Here is a 24,844-nt window from a genome sequence, read left to right as displayed (position 1 = left end):
ACTTTTCCTGTCAAATTTGTTTTATAACATAAAGTTTTGGTGCTTAATTTGTAAAATCATAACCTAATTTGATGTTTAATAGGCTTTTCCTTAATCTCTCCTTATTATCCAAGATATTCGCTTATCCAAGCTTCTGCCAGCCCATTTAGTTTGGATAAGTGAGACTCTACTGTATGTGTGTGTGTGTGTGTGTGTGTGTATATATATTCTATTATTATTCTATTATTATTGTAGTATATTATCATATTATTACTATTATATTACTATTATAATTTTCATTATTCATGACTACATTGAAACTAGAATAGAGAGAAATCAGCATGGAAACTGCAAGAGGTATCATAGATTGTTGTACATGGAAATAATGGTAGTAGGCCCGGGCTGTGGCGCAGGCGGGAGAGCAAGCCAGCTGCAATTAACTGCAATGAATCACTCTGACCAGGAGGTTATGAGTTCGAGGCCGCTCAGAGCCTATGTTTGTTTGTCTTTGTTCTATGTTAAAAGGCATTGAATGTTTGCCTATATGTGTAATGTGATCCGCCCTGAGTCCCCTTCGGGGTGAGAAGGGCGGAATATAAATGCTGTAAATAAATAAATAGTAAATAGTTTTTGGTTTATTAAATACATATATTACAATTATATATTTTTGTTATTTATACTATACATATTGGAAAATTATGGTTCTTTTCTCAAAGTGACACACCACCCAAGTCATGCTAGGTTTTTTGGTGAATTTTGACACACCAAGCACAAAAGGTTGCCCATTACTGATCTATACTGTAGAAATTTGACACCATTTTGGCTCAATGCTAAGGAATCATGGTAGTTGTAGATTTATATGGTCTTTATCCTTCTCTTTGGAGCCCCTGCTGGTGCAGCGGGTTCAACCAAAAGGTTGGTGGTTTGAATCCAGAGAGCAGGGTGAGCTCCCGCTGTTAGCCCCAGCTTCTGCCAACCTAGCAGTTCAAAAACATGCCAATGTGAGTAGATCAATCGGTACCGCTCTGGTGGGAAGGTAATGGCACTCCATGCAGTCATGCCAGTCACATGACCTTGGAGGTGTCTACAGACAACGCTGGCTCTTTGGTTTAGAAATGGAAATGAGCACCAACCCCCAAAGTCGGACACGACTAGACTTAACATCAGGGGAGAACCTTTACCTTTACCTATCCTTCTCTTTATCCTTGCCATTGCCCCATCAAACTACACATCCCAAACTTCCACAGCATTGAGCCATGGCAATTAAAGTGGAGTCAAACTGCATTAGTGCTACATGTAGACGCACTCATAGTCTACACAACACCTAGAAATCAATGATAACTGATGCCTTTGGAGATACAGTCATTAATTAATCAGCCCCAGAGGGTTTTTAATAATCTATCCTGTATTTATTACGATTTTACCATTTATGTTTTAAATGCAATTTTTATCCTGTATTTTTGTTTTAATTGATATATTGTATTACTGTTTTATCTTTTTATAGTGTGATTTGTATTATGTTGCCTCTATTTTGTCCTATGTTGTTTTGGTCTCTGCCCCATGTAAGCCGCCCTGAGTCCCCGTGGGGAGATGGTGGCGGGGTATAAATAAAGTTTTATTATTATTATTATTTTATTATGACACAGCAAACAAGATAGATATGCTGGATTTCATATCACAAAATCACAAGTCGAACACTTCCCAAGTGTCTAGGACTGTGTGATGTATTTTCGGATGATGCCTGCAGATCCCAGCAGAGTGGCCTTTTGCAGTTGGCAGATTGTGATTTTGTCACAAGGATCAGGCCTTCTGTCTCCTTCTTCAGTGTCCCATTCGTGAGCCAGAGCCAGGTCTTCTCCTTATCAGCTTTTCCTTCAATTTTGTCAAGGAACTTTCCATGCAATGTTTTGTTGTGCCAGCTGTCAGCTCTAGTTTGTAGTGCGGTTTTCTTGTACTGTTTTTTTTTCTCAGGGCATGTTCTTCTTCTTTGACTGCTTGTTTTACTTGTAAGAGTCCTCTGCCCCCTGATCTTCTAGGCAGATATAGCCGATCAACATCACTGCGAGGGTGCAGTGAATGATGAATGGTCATGAGTTTTCTTGTTTTTCTGTCCAAATCGTCCAGTTCCATCTGTGTCCAGTTTATGAGGCCATTATTATTATTATTATTATTATTATTATTATTATTATTATTATTATTATTATTACTACTACAATGGCTATAATTCACGAGAGTTCACACAAGAGTTAACAGAAATAAATAAAACCCGGGCAACAGATCCACTTAACCGACAACTTCTCAAAAAGTAAAGCGATCTATTTCGACAGAGAAACACAGAGAAATTATATCTGTCACCTCATTCTCCCTCCTCCTGGAGCTGTTTGACATTAAACAATTACACTATATAACATAACAGCTGCAATTCACCCTAAAATATATGCTGGGAGGGGAATGATGGGAAAGACTTACCTGTTAAATTTCTGCAAAGGATCAGAAGTCCAGAGGAAAAAGCACTCTTCTCACATGTGCACGCACGATGGCTTGCCTTTGCATCTGCTTACTACTACTAGAGTGCCTGGCTGTCAGCATTCACTACTGTCTGTCCCATCTTCCTTGGCTTGATCCTTCAGGGAAATAACTGTTCCACGCTGTGCAATGAACCCAGGAAAGAAAGGCTTCTGAATGCGAGGGGTGTCGCTCATCCCTCTCTTTCACTCTTCCCAACACAAAATGATGATTCTCCGGGCAAACACACTCGGCGCATTCAGCCAGGCTCCGGGAGCATGGCAGTCCCCCGGTCGGCTTCAGCGCCTTGACTGAAGCCACACTTTGTGCCAACAGCGGCTTCCCTGTGCACACCCGCACCCGTGGCCCTCAGTGCATTGCCAATGGGCACAGTGTGCTTGGTACTTTAGGGAAGCGTTGCCAAGAAGGGCAGGCTGGGAGGGGAGGCTTCTGAGAAGGGCTCCGCTTCTAACGCGGATGTGGTGGGCTTCAATTGAACTGTTGTCTGCTCTTCCACAAGGCCTTGACTACTACAACGGGCATAAAGCGGGCATCTCTCTCTTTCTCTGGGTACTAAGCAAATCAGTGACTCCAACAGAACCTACAAAAGTACCATCCAAAACCACAGGAGTGGAATAGCATGAATTAAGGTTTGTCAGTACTTTGGAAGTACAGTAGAGTCTCACTTATCCAACATAAACGGGCCAGCAGAACGTTGGATAAACGAAAATGGTGGATAATAAGGAGGGATTAAGGAAAAGCCTATTAAACGCCAAATTACGTTACAATTTTACAAATTAAGCACAAAAATATGCTTTACAACCAAAAGCAGTTCAATACATGATAATGTTATGTAATAAACTTCGCAATGTATTGAAAATTTGACTACAAAAACATTGGCTACTAAAAGGCAAATTGCGTTGGATAATATTTATTATTTATTTATTTACATCACTTTTACCCCGCCTTTCTCTCCGAGGAGACTCAAAGCGGCTTACAGTAAATAAAAGCATACGGCACTTTATCACTCATTTCCATGACAAAGCACTTTATGAAACCTGTCCCCGCTGGTTTGTTTTTAACTCTCTGATTTTATTGCTTGGATTTTAATGCATTTATTATTTATTTTGTGAATCGTTGGAATGTTTTTGGTCAAATGTCTTGTGTTGTTGTTTTCGGGCTTGTCCCTGTTGTGAGCCGCCCCGAGTCCCTTCGGGGAGATGGGGTGGGATATAAAAATAAAGTTTATTATTTATTATTATTATTAGGCAAAAATTCAATGCCTAAAAACAATGTAAAAACAACAATTCATATAAAACAATCTACAAAACAACAGTTCATATAAAACAGATACCATTACAAAATAAAATCACATTATATAAAATTTTAAGAATGTCCAAGATCAAAATCCTATAATACAGAACGTTGGATAAGCAAAGGTTGGATAAGCAAGACTTTACTGTATGTACGAGGGTTGAATGAAAAGTAATGCGTCCACCTTTGTAACTCCTTAACAGATGACAGTACAGGTATGTGGCAGGTACTGGCTTGTTCTTCTACAGTTCCATTTGGTGGAAAGCCTTAGCATTGAACGGTTGTGTTATTAAAGTGTGAAGTATGGAACCCTGTGCAGACGGTCGGTCAACGCAACTTAAACAATGTGCAGTTATTGAATTCTTAATAGCTGAAGGTGTCACCCCAATGGAGATTCATCAGAGAATGCAAGCTGTTTATGGTGATTGTTTTGATGTGAGTCCTGTGCGTCGTTGGGCGAGTAAGTTTAAAGATGTTGAGGTGGGAACATCTGACTTACATGGCAAAGAAAGAGTTAGACGTCCTGTGACAGCAACCACCGAGTTTCACAAGCAAAAGGTTGACAATTGTCGTATCGCTCAGAGAGAAATTTCAAGCATAATCGGCATTTTACAAGAACGTATGGGTCACATTATTGCTGGTTGTGGAAACAGGGAGTCAACTTCTTCCATGACGGCTTCAGAAAACTTGTTCATTGTTGGCAGAAATGTATCCAATTGTCTGGTGATTATGTGGAAAAGTGAATAGTGGTAGTTAAAGAGCACATTCTAAGGATTATTTCTGCATTCGATTTATTAAAATATTCCCACCCAAACCCAAGTAACAAAAGTGGAGGCATTACTTTTCATTCAACCCTTGTATGGAGCCCCCGGTGGAGCAATGGGTTAAACTGCTGAGCTGCTGAACTTGCTGACTGAAAAGTTGGCAATTTGAATCCAGGGTACAGAGTGAGCTCCCACTGTTAGCTCCAGCTTCTGCCAACCTAGCAGTTCAAAAACATGCAAATGTGAGTAGATCAATAGGTAATGCTTGACGGGAAGGTAACGGCACTCCATGTAGTCATGCCAATGGTCACATGACCTTGGAGGTGTCTACGGACGCCGGCTCTTTGGCTTAGAAATGGAGATGAGCACCAACCCCCAGAGTCGGACACGACTGGACTTAATGTCAGGGGAGAACCTTTAGGTTTCTTGGAGATGAAACTTATTGTCTTGTAACTTGAACTAAACTCAGAGCATGAAGGTTTTTACAAGGAGCACATTTTCCAGTATTTCCCAACCATCTGACCATGTTGACTGGGAGACTGTGGGAGTTGTTTCCCAAGAAGTAACTCCTTCACGCTCTGGCCAAAGCGCATGCAACTCAAACAGCTCCCTTGGTTATCTGTGTGTTAGAATTTGCAGATTGCCGATTCCTTGGAGCAGAGCCTGTTGCATTGTCCCCTCCACTCCCTTGGGATTAAACTAATAACAGACAAGTATAATGTTTTTCAAAGAAACGCCTTTGTTGTGGCAGAGGTGGAGTGTGGTCCTGAAGGGCTTTAATACTAATTGGAACCATGTGCACATCGGAGCAGATCTCCCCTCCGCGCCTGTGGTTGAGAAGACACGCCAGTCTTTAAACAATCTTGATGTAGTAAAAAAGGTGGTTGGTGAGGAGGGATCAACCAGGCTGCCAAAGAGATGAAAGAGAGAAGAGGGCTTCGCTTTCGTTGGTGCAGGAATCGTTTGTGCCTGGAGCCAAGGGCTTTGCTAGGAGCCATTTGCAAATCCCACTTATTGGGTGGTCTCCTTTTCGTGTTTGTTTTGCCTGCCTGGATTTGTGGTCCCTTGGCACGTATTAAAGGTTTACAGAATAGCAATCTGCTCAGGGATTGCCTGGGAGGTTAGAAACAAGCAGGCACTTCTTTGGTAGACGCTAACACTGCAAAAATAAGATGAATTCAAATAATAATAATAATCATCATCATCATCATGACCATTCATCATTCACTGCACCCCCACAGTGATGTTGACCAGCTATATCTGCCTAGAAGATCAAGTGGCAGAGGACACTTGCAAGTCAAACAAGCAGTCAAAGAAGAAGAGCATGCCCTGGCAGAATATGTAAAGCAAAGCGAAGAACCTGCTTTGATTGAAGTCAAAAATCAGAAACTCCTGAAAGCACAGCAGACAAAAAACCAGTACAAGAAAACCGCACTGCAAACTAGAGCTGACAGCTGGCACAACAAAACATTGCATGGAAAGTTCCTTGACAAAATTGAAGGAAAAGCTGATAAGGAGAAGACCTGGCTATGGCTCATGAATGGGACCCTGAAGAAGGAGGCAGAAGGCCTGATCCTTGCAGCCCAGGAGCAAGCCATCAGAACAAAGGCAATTAAGGCCAAGATCGATAAATCAGCTGATGACCCAAAATGCAGACTCTGCAAGGAAACCGACGAAACCATGGATCATATTCTCAGCTGCTGTAAGAAAATCGCACAGACAGACTACAAACAGAGGCACAACCATGTGGCCCAAATGATTCATTGGAACTTATGCCTCAAGTACCACCTCCCAGCAGCAAAGAACTGGTGGGATCACAAACCTGCAAAAGTATTGGAAAATGAGCATGCAAAAGATACTGTGGGACTTCCGAATCCAGACTGACAAAGTTTTGGAACACAACACACCAGACATCACAGTTGCGGAAAAGAAATAGGTTTGGATCATTGAGGTCGCCATCCCAGGTGACAGTCGCATTGACGAAAAACAACAGGAAAAACTCAGCCACTATCAGGACCTCAAGATTGAACTTCAAACACTCTGGCAGAAACCAGTGCAGGTGGTCCCGGTGGTGATCGGCACATTGGGTGCCATGCCAAAAGATCTCAGCCGGCATTTGGAAACAATAGACATTGACAAAATTACGATCTGCCAACTGCAAAAGGTCACCCTACTGGGATCTGCGCGCATCATCCGAAAATACATCACACAGTCCTAGACACTTGGGAAGTGTTCGACTTGTGATTTTGTGACACGAAATCCAGCATATCTATTCTGTTTGCTGTGTCATACAATAATAATAATAATAATAATAATAATAATAATAATAATAATAATAATAATAATAATTTATTTATATCCCTCCACCATCAGTTATCCTCGTGTTACAAATGTAATTGTGGCAGCATTGCCTTTTGGGATGAAATGGTCACACTTTTCATCATTGAGTTGCTGTCTGACCATGTTCCAGAAGCATTCTCTCCTGACGTTTCGCCCACATGTATGGCAGGCATGCTAAGAGGTTGTGAGGTCTGTTGGAAACTAGGCGAGTGGGGTTTATATATCTGTGGAATGATGTCCAGGGTGGGAGAAAGAACTTTTGTCTGTTGGAAGCAAGTGTGAATGTTGCAATTGGCCAGCTTAATTAAAAGTAGCTAGTAGATGGAGCAATTCAATGCAAATTAGGGTGATTAACTGGAACATTTATGCTGGCCTCCAACTGACAAGAGTTCTTCCCTCACCCTGGACTTCCCACAGATATATATAAACCTTCCTTGCTTAGTTTTTCCATACCTCACAACCTCTGAGGATGCCTGCTATAGATGTGGGCGAAATGTCAGGAGAGAATACTTCTAGAACATGGCTATACAGCCCGGAAAACATACAACAACCCAGCTTATTTAGCATTGAATGGCCTTGCAGCTTCAAAGTCTGGCTGCTTTCTGTCTGGGGGAACTGGCCACCTTGATTAGCCTGTCATAGATGTTTTCCTGATATAAGAGAGTGTTATTAAAAGGAACTCACAAATAAGAAGCTAACCAACAGGCAATGAGTGGGAGGCTGGTAGATTAATTCAGTAGGCCTTTGTTTAGAATGTGTAGTTGGATGTGGTCGATAAAGTTGTGTTAGTTACTTTTGTATATATATAAAAAATGTTTTTGTTTTGTTCTCTATGGCAGTTGTTTCTACTTTGTTTTTCTTTGAACTCTTAATTTGGGTTTGTGTTATTGTTGCATTTGATAAGTATGTTTCCCTTCCTTTCCTTCAAAACTATTCACATCAAAGAGACAGAGAGAGTCAGATTACGGTAAATAAAGGTCAGATCGGAGGAGCAATGTCTTCTCAATGCCTCAGTGGTTTTGCTGTTAGCCCAGCCCCATAATTTGCCTCGCACTCTAGATATCTTCCACTTGGAAACATCTTGTGTTGGGCTTCGTGCCCGTCCGAAAGCCATGTGTAGGAACACAGGCGGATCCTCTGCATTCCCTCCTGCCTGTTCCAAGCCACAGCCTGCAAGGTCAGAAGCCAGAAAACGTCAGAATTTTGCAGCAAGAACCAATAAACAGCGTATGTCTCCCAGGCCAAGGTGGGCTCTGCTCCCAGAAACGACTTGGAATCCAATCCTGGAGCAAAGAACGGGGTTAAATCATTCCAAAATAACTATTCACTTTGACACTTATGAGCGGGAGGGAGTGAAGCATTATGTCTTTGGCCAAATTCTGTTTTGGATGCTCCAGAGAAGGAGACTCCACTGGGAAAGATCCCTAGAGGGCATCTAGTCTAAACCCCTTCAGCCAGGCAGAAAGGCACAATCAAAGCCTTCCCAACAGACAGCCACCCAGCCTCAGTTCAAAATAATGATGACAAAACAGACAAAAGCCATTGCTTTCTGGTGGTTCAATGTATACAAACCTTGTTCCATGCAAAAAACTGTTTTTAAAAGTATGTATAAGGTGCATAAGATGTCATAAGCATAAATGAAATCCATGTTTAAACTTGGTTACTATCCCCAAGATTTCATGTTTTGAGAGAAAAAGCTACCCTGTTTCCCCTAAAATAAGACATCCCCAGAAAATAAGACCTAGTAGAAGTTTTGCTGAATTGCTAAATATAAGGCTTCCCCCAAAAGTAAGACCTAGCAAAGGTTTTGTTTGGAAGCATGCCTGCAGAACAGAACACCAGAGCAGGCAGGATCAGTAAATGTACGTACCATAAAGTGTTGTACATGGAAATATTGGTAGTAACAAGAAATTCTTGATAGGATTCACAGTTTGTCGGGTTATGCTGGTTTATGATGACAACTACTGTACAGTATATAATAAATGTTCATTTTTTTGTTCAAAAATAAATGTGAATTCTTCTTCATGGAAAAATAAGACATCCCCTGGAAATAAGACCTAGAGCATCTTTGGGAGCAAAAATTAATATAAGACACTGTCTTATTTTCTGGGAAACACGGTAGGTATAAAGGAGGAGGAGGAGGAGGATAATGAAATACAGTAGAGTCTCACTTATCCAACATAAATGGGCCGGCAGAACGTTGGATAAGTGAATACGTTGGATAATAAGGAGAGATTAAGGAGAAACCTATTATACATCAAATTATGTTACGATTTTACAAATCAAGCCCCAAAACATCATGTTATACAACAAATTTGACAGAAAAAGTAGTTCAATACGCAGTAATGTTATGTAGTAATGACTGTATTTACGAATTTAGCACCAAAATATCACGATGTATTGAAAACATTGACTACAAAAATACGTTGGATAATCCAGAACGTTGGATAAACAAATGTTGGATAAGTGAGACTCTACTGTAATTTCATGATGTAAATGCAAGTACAGTAGTCTCACTTATCCAAGCTTCACTTATCCAATGTTCTGTATTATCCAACGCAGTCTGCCTTTTCGTAGTCAATGTTTTTGTAGTAAATGTTGCAATGTTTTGGTGCTAAATTCGTACATGCAGTAATTACTATATAACATTACTGTGTATTGAACTGCTTTTTCTGTCAAATTTGTTGTATAACATGATGTTTTGGGGCTTGATTTTTAAAATCGTAACATAATTTGATGTATAATAGGCTTCTCCTTAATCTATGTAAGTTTTGGATAGCAGATATAAATATATGGATAGCATAGATAGATAGATAGATAGATAGATAGATAGATAGATAGATAGATAGATAGATAAACAGGCTGGCAGAACAAATATATGGATAGCTATCTATCTATCTATCTATCTATCTATCTATCTATCTATCTATCTATCTATATAATACTATCCATATATTTGTTCTGCCGGCCCGTTTATGTTGGATAAGTGAGACTCTACTTCAAAATCCAAACAAATCTGGAATACTTCTGATCCCAAAACATTTTTAACTACATATGCTCCACTTTGGTGGCCCATACCCTGAAATGGATGCTGCCAGATAATGTGATGAATCCTTATGTTTCGAATGATCTTCAGGCTTTGCAGAGCTGGAAAGTGGGTTTTGTTGTCCAGAACAAGCATCTACCCAACAACAGACTGAGATCACCACGAGGCGGTGCCAAAACATTTTAATTCTGACTCAACAGTCACATGGGAAAAGAAAATACTGTACTAATAATATTAAACAAGAAATAGCATCACCCAGAAAGTCATCGCTTATTAAAAACAAAGGGAGAGAGCAACTCCTCTTGCAACAATGTGTTAGTTCTGGCCTTCAAAAGGGTGAACCTATCCTCTGATAAGGACTTGTTGTCTTCTGCTATTTTCCAAACAGGATGGGAAACGTTGCTTTTTCGACATCTACTCCCAGAATACTCCATGGTCATGAGAGATGGAAACCAGAGTCCAACACTGATCTTTTCCAAGATCGGCTCCTTCCCAACAAACGTCAAGGTCAAAACCTAAACCCGGTGTTAGTCACAAAGAGAGATGCTGCATCAATGGGATCTGCCTATTGCTGTCTTGCCCTTCAACAATTGATAAAGGATACATCTACACTGTGTAACTAATGCAGTTTAACTGCCATGGCTCAAAGTTAAGGTCTGGCCCAATTTCTCCATGAGTTATGGCTAGCTCTTTTTCATTTTCCGAAAACACAAGAGGCTAAACTGCTGTGCTGCAGAAAGGTCAGCAGATCGAGCCCAGGTTGGGGATGAACACCCGCCATCAGCCCACCTAGCAGGTCGAAAGCAGAAATGCGAGTAGAGAAATAGGTACTGCTTTCAGCAGGGAGGTTATAAACATGCCTTTAAAGGATATCGATCAATTGGGAGGATTGAAGATGGAGCGACAGCACACACACACATACACAACCCATGGCCAGAGTTGAGAAAAGTCACCAAAATGCGGGAAATAAGAATGGAACCTCTTCTGTGTTGCCTATCCTTGTTAATTGTATAATCGGCACTGAACGTTTCCCGTATATGTCTTAGAACAGGGGTCCCCAAACTAAGGCCCGGGGGCCGGATACGGCCCTCCGAGGTCATTTACCTGCCCCCCGCCCTCAGTTTTATAGTATAATATATTGTATATACATATAATATTGATAATAATATTATAATGTAATACAATATAACACTAATAATAATACCATATAATAATATTAATTATATATTCTATATTACATATAATATTACTAATAATATTACAGTATAGTGGTATAATTCAATAAAGTAATATATAATGCTAATATTGTGCTATGCTAATAATATAATATATTGTACATATAATTTGTAAGCCACTCTGAATCCCCTTTGGGGTGAGAAGGGTGTGATACAAATGTAGTAAATAAATGCAGTAAATTAATAAATAATAAATAAATACATTTTAGACTTAGGCTCGCCCAAAGTCTGAAATGATTTGAAGGCACACAACAACAACAACAACAACAACCCTAATTAACTTGACTATCTCATTGGCCAGAAGCAGGACCACACTTCCCATTGAAATCCTGATAAATGTATGTTGGTTAAAATTGCTTTTATTTTTAAATAATGTATTGTTCTTTCATTGTTGTTGTTGTTGTTGTTTTTGCACTACAAATAAGACATGTGCAGTGTGCATCGGAATTTGTTTGTATTTTTTTTTTCAAATGATAATCCGGCCCCTCAACAGTCTGAAGGATTGTGAACCGGCCCTCGGCTTAAAAAGTTTGGGGACCCCTGTGTTAGAATAATAGAATCATAGAACAGTAGAGTTGGAAGAGACCACATGGGCCATCCAGTCCAATGTTTCCTGCCAAGAAGCAGGAAATCGCATTCAAAGCACCCCTGACAGATGGCCATCCCGCCTCTGCTTAAAAGCCTTCAAAGAAGAAGCCTCCACCACAGTCCGGGGAAGAGAGTTCCACTGCTGAACAGCCTTTCTCACAGTGAGGAAGTTCTTTCTGATGTTCAGGTGGAATCTTCTTTCCTGTAGTTTGAAGCCATTGTTCCGTGTCCTAGTCTGCAGGGCAGCAGAAAACAAGCTTGCTCCCTCCTCCCTATGACTTCCCTTCACGTATTTGTACATGGCGATCATGTCTCCTCTCAGCCTTCTCTTCTGCAGGCTAAACATGCCCAGCTCTTTAAGCCGCTCCTCATAGGGCTTGTTCTCCAGACCCTTAATCATTTTAATTGCCTTCCTCTGGACGCTTTCCAGCTTGTCAACATCTCCCTTCAACTGCGGTGCCCAGAATTGGACACAGTGTGATTCCAGGTGTGGTCTGACCAAGGCAGAATAGAGGGGAGCAGGACTTCCCTGGATCTAGACGCTATTCCCCTATTGATGAAGACCAGAATCCCATTGGCTTTTTTAGCTGCCACATCACATTGTTGGCTCATGTTTAACTTGTTGTCCACAAGGACTCCAAGGTCTCCAAGCCAGGCATCGTCCCCCATTCTGTATCTTTGCATTCCATTTTTTCTGCCGAAGTGAAGTATCTTGCATTTGTCCCTGTTGAACTTCATTTTGTTAGTGTTCTGTAAAGCTGCTCTGAGAAGGGTGGGAAATAAATACTATAAATAAATAAAAAAATGTCAATTTCCCAGTCTCAAACTGAGTGCTGTGATTTGCCTGACAGCCAAGAACAAATGTTGAAGCACTGCAAGGTATTAATGAGTCATGGCTATACTATGGATTTGTAGTTTTATTTTTCCTGTGAAGTTGTCTGACATTATTTCCATTTCACAGAGGAGTCCAACTTCCTGTCTGTCCATTGCCAGTTCTGCAGTTGGGACATGTACACCATCTCAAGGGACGAAGGAGTTCACTGACTCCTATTTCCTGCTGATAAATCCCAGCTTCTCGCCACTTTCAGGGTTTGGAATCTCCTCCAGTTTGGCAAGAGATCTCGCAAAGGACGGAATCCAAAATCTGGGAAACATCTGCACTCCACCCTGTGGGAGTGAAGGACCAGCACCTCCTTCCTGTGTGTTAGATCCAATCTAAATGGTGTTCTCGCTTTAGGATTCATACCTCCTCCCCCTCCAAACCCCACCCCTCAGTGAAAACCCCTTGCTTTCCAACACACTGCAAAAGCAAAAGGAGGATCCAGTTACAACAGTACATGTTTGGCTTGTTCCACACATCGCTCGCTCAGAACTAAAGCACGGCAGTTCTTCGTATTTTTATTTTTCCACATTACTTTACCACCGTTATTTGTTCAAACCACGAGGGTCATAAGCCAAGAAAGCTAGAACACCATATATTGTGTTCAATGTTACAAACTGTGAAGCAAGGGAACCAGATTCAAATTTGCTCTCAGATAATGACCACTTTTGAGTCAACTCGGCCATTACAATGGGCCTTGGCATCTACAGGGGAAAATCTGTAGATGCTCAAGTTCCATTAGAGGAAAATGATGTTTCCTATATAAAACTAGCTGTGCCCGGCCACGCGTTGCTGTGGTGAAGTCTGGTGGTATGGGAAATAAAGTATTGAGGAATTGGTGGTAGTTAAGGTAAAGGGTAAAGGTTTTCCCCTGACATTAAGTCCATTATAAATGGGTTATATAGCTGTGTGGATGGGCCTTGAGTCTACACTGCCATATCATCCAGTTCAAATCAGATAATCTGTATTTTATAGGCAGTATGGAAGAAGAAAAAGTAGTTCAATATGCAGTAATGCTAAGTAGTAATTACTGTATTTACGAATTTAGCACCAAAATATCACGATTTATTGAAAACGTCAACTACAAAAATGCGTTGGATAATCCAGAACGTTGGATAAGCGAGTGTTGGATAAGTGAGAGTTTTTATTTCTGGATAAGTGAGACTCTACTGTATCTGTTTTTATTTCTGAAATTTACCACTCTCGGCTTATACTGGAATCAATGTTTTCCCAAATTTTTTGTGGTAAAATTAGGTGCCTCGTCTTATATTCGGGTTGGCTTATACTCGAGTATATACGGTAAATGGCAAATCATCCGATACATAACTCCAGATCCAATTCTACACTGTTTTGAGCACAGAACTTGGATTTAAGGTTATTTACACAATTTTTTCTCTAGCTGGGGGAAGATAGCTTTTGAAGTGCACCAACCTGGGAAAGTCTAAAAGTTATAATTCTAAACCTGATGTTTTCATGAGTTTGTAACAGTCTGTTTATTCTTTGTGCAGGCTGGGCCATTCTGAGCATCCCCAAACATAGCTTTCCTGAGCTCTGGCAAATGCCAGTTCCTGATGAGTCCTGCCACGGCCTGAGTCGCTACAAGATGCTTTTGGCACGCAACATTTGCCTCCGCCGAGGGCGAGCAGAAGGACAGCCCTGAGCAGATGGCCAAACAAAGCGCCGCCGGATGAGAGCTCAATGGGGTCCATCAAAGGAGCCCAAAACACCTGCAGAGTGCAAAGCGGAAGCGGTGAAACAAAACCCTTGGAAACTGTCCTGTAGATGAAGCCTTCGCTCAAAAATTGTAATGTATTGAATCTTTTATTTTAATGAGATTGGTCATTGCTCTCCTTTCAAGAAGGAAACATTTTCTGATTTGCGTCTGCAATCTTTGCGCCTAGAAATACCAAATTCTGTCTCTGCCTCCACGTTTTCTCCTTCTGTTTGCCAGTTATCAATTAGTCTGGTTGCCATCATCTTGGTTTTCTTGATGTACAGGAATTACAGTAGAGTTTCACTTATCCAACATTTGCTTATCCAATGTTCTGGATGATCCAATGCAGTCTGTCTTTTAGTAGTCAATGTTTTTGTAGTCAATCTTTTCAATACATTGTGATGTTTTGGTGTTAAATTCATAAATATAGTAATTACTACATAACATTGCTGCATATTGAACTGCTTTTTCTGTCAAATTTGTTGTAAAACATGATGTTTTGCTGCTTAATTTGTAAAATCATAATGTAATTTGATGTTTAATATGCTTTTCCTTAATCCCTCCTTATTATCCAACACATTCGCTTATCCAATGTTCTGCTGGCCCATTTATGTTGGATAAGTGAGACTCTACTGTTTTACTATTAGTGTAATAGTAATAATAATAATGAGTTGCTGTGAGTTTTTTGGGCTGTATGGTCATGTTCCAGGTGCCCCGGATGGTGCAGCGTGTAAAGTGCTGAGCTGCTAACTTATTTATTTATTTATTTATTTACTACATTTATATCTCGCTCTTCTCACCCTGAAGGGGACTCAGAGCGGCTTACAAATCAAATGAACATACAATATATTATTAGCATAGCACAATATAAGCATTAAATTACTATATTGTACTATATCATTATATGGTAATATTATTAGTAATACAGTAGAATCTCACTTATCCAAGCTAAACGGGCTGGCAGAAGCTTGGATAAGCGAATATGTTGTATAATAAGGAGGCATTAAGGAAAAGCCTATTAAACATCAAATTAGGTTATGATTTTACAAATTAAGCACCAAAACATCATGTTATACAACAAATTGGACAGAAAAGTAGTTCAATACGCACTAATGTTATGTTGTAATTACTGTATTTACGAATTTAGCACCAAAATATCATGATATATTGAAAACATTGACTACAAAAGTGGCTTGGATAATCCAGAAGCTTGGATAAGCGAGGCTAGGATAAGTGAGACTCTACTGTATTACACTTAATATATAATATATAATTAATATTATTATAACTTGTGGACAGAAAGGTTGCAGGTTGGAATCTGGGGAGTTGAGTGAGCTCCCACTGTTAGCCCCAGCTTCTGCCAACCTAGCAGTTCGAAAACATGCAAATGTGAGTAGATCAATAGGTACTGCTCCGACGGGAAGGTAACAGCGTTCCATGCAGTCATGCCAGTGGCCGCATGACCTTGGAGATGTCTACGGATAACGCCGGCTCTTGGGCTTAGAAATGGAGATGAGCACTGGACTTAACGTGAGGAGAAACCTTTACTTTTACTTACGGGCTTGCAGGGCAGGTTTTTTTTTGTTTTTTTTTAGGGTCAGGAGCAACCGGAGTTGCTTCTGGAGTTAGCGAATTGGCCGTCTGCAAGGACGTTGCCCAGGGGACGCCCGGGTGTTTTTGATGTTTTTACCATCCTTGTGGGAGGCTTCTCTCATGTCCCCGCATGGAGCTGGAGCTGATAGAGGGAGCTCATCCGCACTCTCCCCGGGTGGGATTCGAACCTGGCCGCTTTCAGGTCAGCAACCCAACCTTCAAGTTACGCTGCCAGCCCGCGCTGCTGCTGGTGTGTAGACGCACGCGGGGGGCGGCTGGCTCACCTGCGCGGGGTCCTTCCTCGCGTGGGCGGAGCTTCCCTCGGAGGCGCCGGAGCCGGGCGCGGAGGCGTCGGGCGCGGAGGGCCAGCTCGCCCAGCCGGGCTTCCAGCTCGCCCAGCAGCGCCGCCGAGTGTCCGGCCAGGTCGGCCAGCTGTCGGAGCAGCCCCAGCGCCGCCGCGCCGCCCACCTCGCTCAGCAGCGCCAGCCGAGAGGGACCCAGGCCCGGCGGGAGGAGGCGGCGAGGCTCCACGCAGCGCTTCCAGAAGGGCATCGCCGCCCCACGACACGCACGGGGACCCCAAAGAAAGAGTCCGAGGGGGGCTCGCCTCTCCCACTCCCTTTCTCTGCCTTTGCTCTCACTCTCCGATCCCCCTCTCCCTTTCCCTCCCTTCCCGCATTCTCTCCCTCTTTCTCTCTAACTCTTCCTCCGTCCCTCCCTCTCTTTCTCTTTCTTTCCCCCTCCCTTTCCCCCTCCCTCTAGTTCCCCTTCTGTCATTCTCTCCCTTCCTTCCTTCCTTTCTCTCCCCCCTTCTTCTTCTTCTCTTTCCCTTTGCCCCTTTTCTCTTTCTCTAGTTCCCCTTATCTCTTTCTTTCCGCCTCTTTCTCTCTAATTCTTCTCCTTTCCCACTCTATCCCTTTCTCTCTCCCTCCAGTTCCCCTTCTGTCATTCTCTCTCTCCTTCCCTCTTTAATTCTAATTCCCTCCCTCTTTCCTTCTCTCCCTCCCTCTCCCTATCTCTTTCTCTCAAAGTCCCTCTCTTTCTCTCCCTCCCTCTTTCTCTCTAATTCTTCCCCTTTCCCACTCTATCCCTTTCTCTCTCCCTCCAGTTCCCCTTCTCAGTCAGTCAGTCAGTAGCCTTTATTTCGGTCAACAAACCATTGGCTAGGATCAAGTTATAGTACAGATGTAGTACAGATCAAGTACAGATGGAATACAGCATTTGAGTAATTTATGACAATTGCATTTGACTTATGGTTAATAACAGGTATGTGCAAACTCTATTGGCTATTTGACTAACTTTATAATCTAAAACAAAAACTGTTTGCAGATTAGTAAACTGTCCCCTAGATATTCTTTGTTATACTCTCAACACTTACAGATTTTTCATGAAGCACTTGCGGCTTTTTGCCGCTGAAAAGAGAAATTTAGCCACCTGCTCCGTTATCCTTTTGTCAAAGTCAGACAGTAAATAACTGCGGTACCAATTTAGGGTTCTTCCTGGCCATTTAGTGAGTAGAGGTGATATTAACCTTAATCTATCATCTTTGTAAATTGTACAAATAAAAAGTACATGTATAACAGTTTCGACATTTCCCTCCCCGCAAGGGCATGCTCTGTGTTCGTATTTAATGCCTTTGTATCTGCCCTCTAGTATGGCTGATTTGAGTGCATTGAATCTGGCCCAGCTAAAAGCAAGGCGAAACTTTGGTATATTTAAGTTTTCTAGATATTTAGCACCTCCCATAGAATTAAATGTTAGGCCTAGAGTCAATGGGGAGCATGTGGAGCGCGCCTGAGTCATTGAGGTTTGTTTGTCTATGTCACTAATTCGCTCTGCTAAGATCTTCACAGTCTTTTTATACTCAAAACCCCTCAGTATATTCTCTGAAAGCCCCAATTGCCTAAACTTCTCATTTAATGCTTTGATTTGGTGGGATTTGAAGAGGTCTTTTTGAATCAAATATATATATCCTGCTTCAGGTCCTTTATATATCCTCTCAATCCAATATCCTAGGGCCCTTCTCCAAGCTGTTGATTCCAATGAGGCTGTTCCTGATTCAAGTCTTAAAACAGCAGATGGAACACAATTGGGGACAGCGAACAGTTTTCTAAGGAACCCTGATTGAACTTGTTCAGCTTTAGATGAGAAGCCTGTGATCCAAACAGGAATTGCGTAAAGTAGCTGGGCTGTTACCTTTGCTTGGAAAACCTTTATTGCAGCGGGGATATATTGACCACCTTTTGTGTAGAAAAAGCGTATTATAGCTTTACTACTGGATAAAGCATTTTGTATTGCCATTTTTTGATGACAACCCCAGGAGCCTGAGGCCTGAAAGGTCACCCCCAGGTATTTAAAGGAAGAAACTTGTTGTATTAAGTTTTCTCCTATATACCAGTTGTGTCTGGCTCGCTTTTTTGAGAAAATCATGATTTTGGTTTTACTGTAGTTTATCTTTAGCTGATTTTTCTCACAATATTCGTAGAATGCCCTCAGCACTCGCTTGAGTCCTACCATGGTGTAGGATATGAGGGCAGCATCATCTGCATACAGCAATAGGGGTATATTGGTGGATGAAATTTTAGGGGGATGTCCATTTGGTAGTGAAACATGGGCGGCCAAGTCATTCAGGTATAAATTAAACAAAATAGGGGCCAGGATACAGCCCTGGCGCACCCCCCTGTTGACAGCTATTGGTTTTGAGAGGTTGCCTTGTACACCACATCTTACTTGTGTTGTAGTGTCTGAGTATAAGCTCTTGATCAGCCAGAGCAATCTTTTGTCGATTGTGGTCTCCTGCAGTTTTTGCCACAGCAAATTTCTTGGGACAGAGTCAAACGCGGCTTTTAGATCGATGAAAGCAGTATATAGTCCCTTGTAGGGACTTTTTTGGTATTTTTCAGCTAGGTGGTTTAGCACAATACAGTGGTCTATGGTAGACCTCCCTTTTCTAAAGCCTGCCTGTTCCTCGCCTATTATTTTTTCGGAGTCCAACCAGTCTAGGAGCCTGTTATATAAGTGGCGAGAATAAAGTTTTCCCACCACCGAGAGCAGGCTGATGGGACGGTAGTTTGCTGGGTCGTTTTTGTCCCCTTTTTTATAAATTGGGATTATAATAGATTTTGACCACGGGGCAGGAATTAGGGCTGTGCGGTTAATGTGTGTGAAGAGGGGGGCCAGAAAGGCTGTCCACCATGAGATGTTGTTTTTTAGATGTTCGGGGGCTATTTGATCTGGGCCTGGGGCTTTACCGTTTTTCAGTGATGAAATCAAACTTTTAATCTCCCTACCGGTCACCGGGGACCATTGTGGTGCATCTGTGCTACCGAAGGAGATCACTGGATTTTCTTCCCACTCCCTTCTGGGTATCTCTTCATTTGACCCATATAGTATAGTAAAATACTTTTCCCACACCTGAACTGGTATATGGCATTTGGGAGAGGTTTTCCCAGATCCCAGCATTCCCGTGACCAGGGTCCAGAATTGCTTGGAGTTGTTGTTTAAGGAAGCATCTACCAGGGCATCCCATCTTCTATTCATTTTCTCCCTCTTGTTTCTCACTAACATGGCTTTGTATTGTTTTTTGATTGTATAGTACATTTTGGGGAGATTCTGGGAGTTTTCTGCTCTATAGGACTGGTAAATCTGGTTTAGCTTCTTTTTTAGTATTGCACATTCCTTCTGTGTATCTGTTGTCCCCTCTCCTTGGCTTTGGGTCCTAAATCTGCCTACTAATTTTTTTCCTGAGACTATTAATTCTTCTGTGAGATGTGAGTATTTTGATATTGCTTCCTCCGCACTTTCTGTTTCTGCTATGATCTTTCCCAACTCCGCCAGCAAGAAGGGGTCTGAAGTTGCTGGAGGTTTGTTTTGCTTCTTTGTATCCCATCTAAGTCTGTTTCGTCTTATGTCTAGGGTGGAATTATCTAGATAGTGTTGTGGACTTAAGCGTTGCGCATTAGGAAGACTTACTATATAAGAAATCGGGAGATGGTCACTTTCTGTTCTGGATACTGTGGTGAAATTCTCTATATGTTTATACATGTGATTAGCTACCAGAACGTAATCTATCACACTGCTGCCACTTCCTGATATATAGGTAAATTCGGCACATCTCTCAAATTTAGGGTCTCCATTTATTATGTTTAGGGCTAGTCTTGATGTCAACTGCGCTAAGCATATCCCAGCTAAGTTGATCTTGTTATCCTTAGATTTCCTGTCAATCTTGTTTAAGTGGTCTTCCAACTCTTCCAGGTGCCATAACTTAGAGGCAAATAAGGTTGTATTATCAGGGCCCAGACGAGCATTAAAATCTCCTGTAACAATTAGTTTAGATTTTGGGAAGCGTGATTCCAACATTACTATGTAATCTTCCAGTTCCTCCCAAGTGCGGGTAAGCTCTAGCTTTTTGGGGCTGGGGGGAATATATACGTTGACCAGGAGTATCTGTGTAGGCCCATATTCTATGTGACAAGCCATAGCTATATGGCTGCAATTGTCAACTGATTTGATTTTTGCCCCAAGGGATGTGGACAGCAGAATGGCCAGGCCTGCTTTCGGTCGCCCTCTATCATTTTCCATTTTAGCCGGGGAGTCAATTATAGTGTATCCGTTGAAATCTATAGGCCCTTTACTCCATGTCTCCTGAAGCGAGATCACATCAAACTTCCTCAAAAATTTGCTTACCCCTTCCTCTTTACTTCTGGTCTGCCATCCTGCTATGTTCCAAGATAGACAGTTCAGGTTAGATGATTTTGTTTGCAATGTTTTCACTTTTGGGACTGTTGGAGGTTGCGGAATGATGGACTGGGTGGGACGTGTTTCATTTTTTAGTATATTCCTGACTAGTCAGTGATCACCCTTAGAATGGCTCACTGGTTCTGTTTGTCGCCCTCCTCTAGCCCTTCCATACGTCATGTCCGTCTCTGCTAGATCCCCTATGCAATGTTCTGGCTCAGGTTGAATTTTATCCCCCTTGGTCATCCTGCTGAGAAGCTCTACCCGTAGCAAAGTCAGTCTGTCTATTATTTCCCTTTGACTTAATTGTGGCAAGCATTGGAATGTTTCCAGCAGGTCACTTTCCTCATCTATGTATAGCTCACTAAAGGGTGTTTCAGTTATGAGCCAATTGGGCACTGATTCCAGCTGCTTTGCTAGAGGGAACTGTTTTAGAGGTTTAGGGGTATCTGTTAGATCTATGAGATTGGCTTCATTGCAATGGATTTGGTTAGACCTGGAGAGTTGTTTAGGTTCCTGTTTGAATAGTGGGAAGGGAGGGGAGCTGTTAATAAAGTACCGAGAGATGGACATCCCGAGCTCCATAAGTTTTTCCTTAAGGCAATACAGTTTGTTAGTTACTTGCTTGTTTGTACATGTTATAACTGCCCGGGCATGTGAGTAGTTGTAAAAGAGGTATTCTATCTGGGTTATTTCAGCTAGACTAATGACATTGCACCCCACAACTTCTAAAACCCTTAGAAGGTGGCCTTTCCGTTCTGCTGGTGAGAGGAGGCCCAGGGGCTTAGGGTAGTTAGAGATCACCAACTTGTTTGGCACAAGTATCATCTCCCAATCCCCCACATCTGGAACATCAAAGTTCTTTACCCATTTCTTTTCATTGTTGTCCTTGTTTTCCTTTCCTTTAGCAAAGACGGTTTCCCAGGGATCCTGTGTGACTTGTGGGTCTGCTAGTATTGCTGGGTCACACAGAAGGGGTGTCGCTTGATTGACTTCCAGGACATCAAGAACTGTTCTTTGCTTGATCTGATTTATTGATGTCTCATTTTTAGATTCCGGTTTACAATTTATTTTGTCTATCTTATCTTTAGGGGGCTTCGCAGTAGTACCTCGATCTTTCTTCTTATCTGTGTGTTTATACTTGAGGATCTTTTGAGAGTTTAAATTTGATTGTTTTACTGTGGATGTGGCCACTTTCTTCCTTTCTTGATCTTTTTGAAGACTTCTGCATTTGTACTTTATCCTTTTGTGAGCCTTGCTGTGTTTGGGGGGACTTATTGTGTTGTTGTTTTTGTTCCTTGCCTTTTTTCCAAGATGCCCTTTTATGCTGGAGTCGTTGACCTCCGTGTTTTGATTTAAAGTTGGGAAGGTTTTCTCCTTGCTTGCTTCCTGTTTGACCATAAATTGAGTTATTGTAATCAGGAGGGCATTGGTTTCTGCAAGGTAAATCTTTATAGTCTGAATATCAGCGTTCAAACTGGTTAATTGGTTGACCAGATCCTCTGCAATGAGTGGTTTTTTGAAGGCCTCTGATGTTAGATTTGTCTCTAGATCGCCCTCTGTTATATTCATAGGGACCTCCACCACGTCTTCATTGGGGGATGTTAAAACATGTCTCCTGTGCCCTCTCCTACTATCCAGATTATCCAAATTGTCAGTAGCGAAGGCAAACTCCTCAGCAATACTTATGCCTGAATTCTCATAAGGATTAAAAATTACCCGACAGTGATCTAGGGTCCAGTCGAGAGGCGAAGCTGAGGGGGTGTTCTGTTCCTGCTCCAGCTCCTGTATTTTGACTATGGGAGAGAAGTAAGTTTTTATCTCTGTTTGTTTTGTTTTCTTTCTTTTCCCAAACGGGGGAGATGAGATTAGCGGAGACAGGGACTTGTCACTGTTTCTGTAGGTCTGTCTTGTTCTGATTACCATGGTTCTTTTAAAATGAAGTCACAGAGTCTTTAAGCAACCAAGAGTTTTAGGTACTAGTTAATAACTGTTAGTTGGTATTTGATAGAGATTGCTGCAATGACTTTGATAAAGCACGCCAATATATCTTGATATGTTTTAATACTTGGCCTTTATCTGCAGTCCTTATATCATCTACTGTTTTGTTCCTTGCAGTTTGTACCTATTTAGCAGAGATTAGTGCTTTGAAAGAGCTCTGAAGTAAAACAGCTCAAAGAGTGTTCCTTGAGTCAGCAGCCTTGAGTAGTAGAGGGCTCTCTGCTTCCTAGTATGTACTCCAGGGTAGCAGCCAGCAAACAAAAGGAGACCAGGAAAAAAAAGTAAAAAGTAAAAAAAAAATATTTTAAAAAAACCTTTGGAAAACTGGAACACTGCAAGCCATCCAGCCAGCCGGGAAGAAAGCAGTTTGAGGCAAGCAGAGATTCAGCAATGTGATCCTCTTCTTACCTTCCCTCCTTCAAGGGAGGCTTAGGCTTAGGTGTTTTCCAAACAGTTGCCGATAAAATCTTTAAAACTGCATTAGCTTCATATGAACAGTCTTTAGTAAAAGCAAGGAGTTCAAGGGCAACAGTCTTCAATTAAAATTGAGAGTTTAAGATAATATAAAAGCAATAAGATAACAGCTTCAGAACTTGCCCTTGAGCACGGCTGACGCTGCTCCTCCCGTTGCTCCTTCTGTCATTCTCTCTCTCCCTCCCTCTTTAATTCTAATTCCCTCCCTCTTTCCTTCTCTCCCTCCCTCTCCCTATCTCTTTCTCTCCCTCCCTCTTTCTCTCTAATTCTTCTCCTTTCCCACTCTATCCCTTTCTCTCTCCCTCCAGTTCCCCTTCTGTCATTCTCTCTCCCTCCCTCTTTAATTCTAATTCCCTCCCTCTTTCCTTCTCTCCCTCCCTCTCCCTTTCTCTTTCTCTCCCTCCCTCTTTCTCTCTAATTCTTCCCCTTTCCCACTCTATCCCTTTCTCTCTCCCTCCAGTTCCCCTTCTGTCATTCTCTCTCTCCTTCCCTCTTTAATTCTAATTCCCTCCCTCTTTCCTTCTCTCCCTCCCTCTCCCTTTCTCTTTCTCTCAAAGTCCCTCTCTTTCTCTCCCTCCCTCTTTCTCTCTAATTCTTCCCCTTTCCCACTCTATCCCTTTCTCTCTCCCTCCAGTTCCCCTTCTGTCATTCTCTCTCTCCTTCCCTCTTTAATTCTAATTCCCTCCCTCTTTCCTTCTCTCCCTCCCTCTCCCTTTCTCTTTCTCTCAAAGTCCCTCTCTTTCTCTCCCTCCCTCTTTCTCTCTAATTCTTCCCCTTTCCCACTCTATCCCTTTCTCTCTCCCTCCAGTTCCCCTTCTGTCATTCTCTCTCTCCTTCCCTCTTTAATTCTAATTCCCTCCCTCTTTCCTTCTCTCCCTCCCTCTCCCTTTCTCTTTCTCTCAAAGTCCCTCTCTTTCTCTCCCTCCCTCTTTCTCTCTAATTCTTCCCCTTTCCCACTCTATCCCTTTCTCTCTCCCTCCAGTTCCCCTTCTGTCATTCTCTCTCTCCTTCCCTCTTTAATTCTAATTCCCTCCCTCTTTCCTTCTCTCCCTCCCTCTCCCTTTCTCTTTCTCTCAAAGTCCCTCTCTTTCTCTCCCTCCCTCTTTCTCTCTAATTCTTCCCCTCTTCTGCCTCTTTTTTCTTTCCCCCTCTTTCTTTCTCTCTCCCTCTCCTTCCCCTTCTGTCATTCTCTCCATCCTCTCTTTCTCTAATTCAGGGGTCCCCAAACTTTTTAAACAGGGGGTCAGTTCATGATCCTTCGGACCGTTGGAGGGCCGAACTATAGTTGGCCACCGAGCAATAAATAATAATAATAATAATAATAATAATAATAATAATAATAATAACAACAACAATTATAAAAAAAGTGAGATGGAAGAGACCCTTTGGGCCACTGAGTCCAATCCCCCTCTGCCTTTGTGCACCGAAAGCACAAACAAAGCACCCCTGACAGATGGCCACCCAGAATCAATGGTAATAATACAGTAGAGTCTCACTTTTCCAACATAAATGGGCCGGCAGAATGTTGGATAAGCGAATATGTTGGATAATAAGGAGGCATTAAGGAAAAGCCTATTAAACATCAAATTAGGTAATGATTTTACAAATGAAGCACCAAAACATCATGTTAGACAACAAATTTGGCACAAAAAGTAGTTCAATATGTAGTAATGC

The 24,844-nt window shown here is 41.9% G+C and overlaps 1 protein-coding gene across 2 annotated transcripts in view; it reads right to left on the bottom strand.

Annotated features, from left to right (window-relative positions):
- The window catches only part of nhsl2 (NHS like 2), a 119,817-nt gene extending 103,170 nt beyond the window's left edge, over positions 1 to 16,647 (bottom strand). The window contains exon 1 of one of the 2 annotated variants that reach the window (XM_062963943.1): positions 16,243 to 16,647. In XM_062963943.1, coding sequence (XP_062820013.1) covers positions 16,243 to 16,510 — 268 coding nt within the window. In that variant the 5' untranslated portion in view covers positions 16,511 to 16,647. Of the gene's footprint in view, positions 1 to 2,448; positions 3,329 to 16,242 lie in introns of those variants that run through there. The other variant, XM_062963945.1, reaches the window with a different exon arrangement.
- Positions 16,648 to 24,844: the final 8,197 nt, after the last annotated feature.

Source organism: Anolis carolinensis, unplaced genomic scaffold, assembly GCF_035594765.1.
Source record: "Anolis carolinensis isolate JA03-04 unplaced genomic scaffold, rAnoCar3.1.pri scaffold_12, whole genome shotgun sequence".
Classification (NCBI taxonomy): Eukaryota; Metazoa; Chordata; class Lepidosauria; order Squamata; family Dactyloidae; genus Anolis; species Anolis carolinensis.
This window is presented reverse-complemented; position numbering and strand designations above follow the sequence as displayed.